Source organism: Ananas comosus, linkage group 18 (genome assembly GCF_001540865.1).
Source record: "Ananas comosus cultivar F153 linkage group 18, ASM154086v1, whole genome shotgun sequence".
NCBI classification, from domain to species: Eukaryota; Viridiplantae; Streptophyta; class Magnoliopsida; order Poales; family Bromeliaceae; genus Ananas; species Ananas comosus.
In genome coordinates, this window is record NC_033638.1 from 166159 (window position 1) to 170577 (window position 4419).

Consider the following 4419-nt stretch of genomic DNA (forward strand, 5'->3'; position numbering starts at 1 on the left):
TCAACCTTTAGACGAAAATTTGTAGTAGGATAATAATGGCTCCCTGGAGTACGTGGTTGGTTGAATACCATAATCTAAGAGGTGAAATTGGTCAAAGGGATCTATTTAACAGTGAAAAACTTATAAGCATCAAGTGTTTAGTGCTTTTAAAAGAACCATTGCCGCACTCTCTCTCTCTCTCCAAATATATACATACATATTTAAGAGAGAGTGCGAGCTGCTTATACACCTAAAAAGTAGGTGCACAAAAACAAAGGTTTTACTTGTAAATTTTGATAAATTAATGAACTTTGAATAAAAGTATCTAATTTGATAGGATATAAAAAAATTAGTCGATTTATTTCATTTGATTTATCTATTAAATATAAATTAATTCAGAAGTTTAAATAGTGTTGGTTGAAAAATCAAAGAACTAGTGGGAGATAACATTGATTAAAAATTTATTAGTTATTTTGAGTCTATTTGGGAAATACAAGGGTATTTTTGTCCATGCATCCACTTCGTTCTCGTTGAAGGGACTTCCAAATAGATGAATGATTTCATTAAACTTGATTTGAAGACGATGATTTGAGTTTTATAATTTTTCGGCATTATTTAGAGCTTGGCAATATAGTGAAAAATATCATGCATGTGAAAATGACTTGCTATCTCTTGTTTCTCTTTAGATTTAAGTTTTTTTTTAATCTTTTGGTCCCTTATCGTTTATGTGAATTTTCATAACAGAGATAACTGAAAAACTACTGCAGTGGAAGCCAATACTTACAAAAAAAGTTGATAGCTCAGGAAGCACTCCCCTTCACTATTTAGCAGCAACTGGTAACCATTACATGATGCGTCAACTATTAAAACAGGACACTTCTCCGGCTTACATGTCAGACTGTAAAGGATTATGCCCTATACATGTTGCTAGTAGGATGGGAAGACTCTCTATAATTCGTGAGCTTATTAGCTGTTGTCCTGATATGGGCGAGTTAGTGGACGGTAGAGGAAGGAATTTTCTACATATTGCTATACAGCACAAAAGGGAGCGGATAGTTAGGTTCGTCTGTAAGCATCCGTTGTTTCTGAGAGTAAAGAATGGAACGGATTGTGAAGGGAATACGCCACTACATCTTGCTGTAAAATCCAAGAACCGAACTATCGTGTGTCTTCTGTTGGAAAATGTTAGTGTACGCCTAAGCATCGTGAACAAGGATGGTAAAACACCTCTAGATCTTGCAATAGCCGGGCTCAACTTTGGCTTGTATTTAAAGCAGGTAATTCAATTTCCTACTCTAAGTTCTATTTTAATTATTCCACCCTTCCAAGCGTCAATTCGCTAGCATATATATATATATATATATATATATATATATATATATATATATATATATATATATATATATATATATATATATAGTTAGCTATGGTGCTATAAACAGCACCCAAGCATTTGGTGCTTGAAATTTTTTACCGTTAAATCTACTCCTCAGATCATTTTAATAACCGCTAAATTAATCTATTTAACCAACCACCCACTCAACCCTAGGGCCCACATTATCCTAACCGCCACATCTCCTCAATCCAACGGCTAAAAACTACAAGTATCATAACTTGGTACTTTAAAAGCATAGGAGCTACAGTCTATATATATATATATATATATAAGTGAGCTATTATACTTTTATCATCAACGTATCACCATCATGGTGCTATTAGGTTTTAAGCCATTGGATCTACTTTTTGATTATTAATGGCCCTTGGATTAAACACTATTCCACCTACCACCACCTACCACCACCTACCACCATCATCTCAACCTCACATCTCTCCATCCAAGGGCTAAAAACACACAAGTATCACCCCCATGATACTTTTACAAGTATTCTAGCCCTACTCTATATATATATATATATATATATATATAGAATTATGCTACAATACTATCAATAGTACCAAGCCTTTGGTACTATTAAGTTTTCGGCCGTTGGATGAAAAGATGTGCGGTTAGAATGATAGTGGTCCCCGGTTAAATTGATAGTGGTCCCCTAGGGTTAAATGGGTGGTTGGTTTAATAGTATAATCTAACGAGTGGAAATGATCAGAGGGTAGATCTAACGGTAGAAAACTCAATAGTACCAAGTGCTTGGTACTATCGATAGTATAGTAGCCGAACTCAGAGAGAGTTCGGCTACTATACTATTATGAGTACGATCGCCCTCGTACTCATAAGTTGTTTTCGATGATAGAGTTTTCGAATTGACGATCCATACCGTCAAACGTTATCTAGAGCATTTAAAACTTCTATAAATCAAATTCCATAATTTTTCAACATCATTTACCTTACAATCAAAAGGTCACAAAATTGACAATTTTTAACGGCCGGTATGGGATAGTTGCTAGTTTAACGGTGTAAAAGAATCGGAATCGGTTGAATTTTTAATAGAAAATTCTATTCACTACCTAGATAAAGATCAATAACTCCGATCTTAAATTGAAGGATCCGATCATCTATTTTTAGGACGTCGTTCGATTTCGACCGTTCATTTTATACCCGCTTGATAGACTTTATTATGATTTCGAAGTCCTATTTAACAGAGTGGATCGTCGATTCAGAAGTCCCATCATCGAAAATAACTTAAGAGTACGAAGGGCCCAATACTCATAAGAGTATAGTAGCCCTACTCTATATATATATATATATATATACATATATATATATATACATATATATATATATATGTACACGTATATATATACACGTATATATGTATATGTATATATACATGTATATATAAATGTATATGTATACGAATTGAGTTAGAATACTTTTATAAGTAGCAACCCGTTGATGCTTCTAGGTTTCTAGTCCTTGAATTTACGATTCTTCATTACTAATAGCTTTTGGATCAAACACTATTCCACCTATCACTATTTATCACCATCATCTCAACCCTACATCTCTCCATCCAATGGCTAAAAACTCAAATGCACTAACCCCTTAGTGCTTTTGAGAGTATTCTACCTCAACTCTATATATATATATATAGTTGGAATGATTGAATTTAGATGAAAAATTGTTTTTCATCTAAATTCAATCAAACACTCTACAGCTTTTAACCAAAATAAATTCTACAGCAATTATTTTTCTAAAATCTAAGAGCAAACAGTATGTTACTTGGTCTTCAATTCTTACATATTATTATGTTTCTTCGCTTCCAGAATAACTGGATTTATTGGTGCTTAAAAGGGGCTGGAGCCATCAGCGGCTCTCGACGACTGGACCACTTAGCCGGTGAAAACCTCACTCAACCAGGTCTTAAGAAGGAACCGAAGGAGGAACAGGAGACGTACAAGAGCGCACCCCAGAACCTCCTCGTTGCCTCTGTACTTATCGTTACCGTTACATTCGCCGCAGCTTTCACCATGCCTGGGGGTTACAGAGCCGACGACCACCAAAACGGCGGCTCGCCGACTCTAGCAGGGAAATATGCTTTCCATGTCTTCATAGTCGCAGACACTCTAGCATTCACTTACTCCGTTCAAGCCACCCTTAAGGTTATGTACGCCGGCTCGCATGTGGTCGATCCATCTCGTCGGTTTGTCCCCATTCGAGATTTCATAGCCATGGCCGCTCTACTTATGGTGGCGGCATTCGCAATGTCCGTATATGTCCTGCTGGCTCCACTTAGTAAATCCATCGCCGTTCTTTGCTGTGCAATGCCTTTGGCTTTCACGTCAATATTTCTTTCTTTGTGGGCACGGCGGCCTTTTCTTCTGGCAATGGCATTAACGAGAAGACTGGGATGGTCTGGCATGTTCAAACGCTGCGTAGCAATGCGGCCCCGGGAAATATTTCCTGTTGGGAATTATAACTGTTTCATCCTCAGCCGGAAAGCACTGTACCTAGTATTATATGCCAGCATCTTTCTGCTGCCGCTGGCCGACGTATGGGGTCATCACTACTGCAATTCGCATAAACAACACTCTTCTGCGTGTTCATTCTTTTATGGGTAAGTAAGTGCATTTTCACTTTAATTTCCATCTTGTGATTTGAAAAATATTATTTTGCTATCATCTAATTTTTTATTTTTTTCTTTTTACTGTAAAGGCCTGCCATTAACAAATAAATAAATAAATAAATTTTGTAATATGTTTTACAAGTCACAGAGTGACTATCTAATTAAATATAATATTTTAATATTGATCCTACTTGGCTGAAGGTCTTTACATATAGTGATATAGAGAGAAAATTATATGGTGGCAAAATAATACTTTTCAAATTATGTAGTGGCAAAGTGAAAATGCATAGACCAAATGAAGCGGTAAATAATTGAAGGGTTTTAAAAAAATAAAATAAAATTTGAGCAAAGTAATTATGTTTGTGCCTTTTCTTTGAGTCGTTGTACTGGAGTCTAATGTTAGGATCCTATCTAATAA

At 35.7% G+C, this 4419-nt stretch overlaps 1 protein-coding gene across 1 annotated transcript in view; it reads left to right on the forward strand.

The window, feature by feature from the left end:
• Positions 1 to 4091, forward strand: part of LOC109724371 (protein ACCELERATED CELL DEATH 6-like) — a 17553-nt gene extending 13462 nt beyond the window's left edge. The window contains exons 2-3 of the mRNA XM_020253165.1: positions 724 to 1256; positions 3202 to 4091. Of these exons, the coding sequence (XP_020108754.1) occupies positions 724 to 1256; positions 3202 to 3996 (1328 nt within the window). The 3' untranslated portion in view covers positions 3997 to 4091. The remainder of the gene's footprint in view (positions 1 to 723; positions 1257 to 3201) is intronic.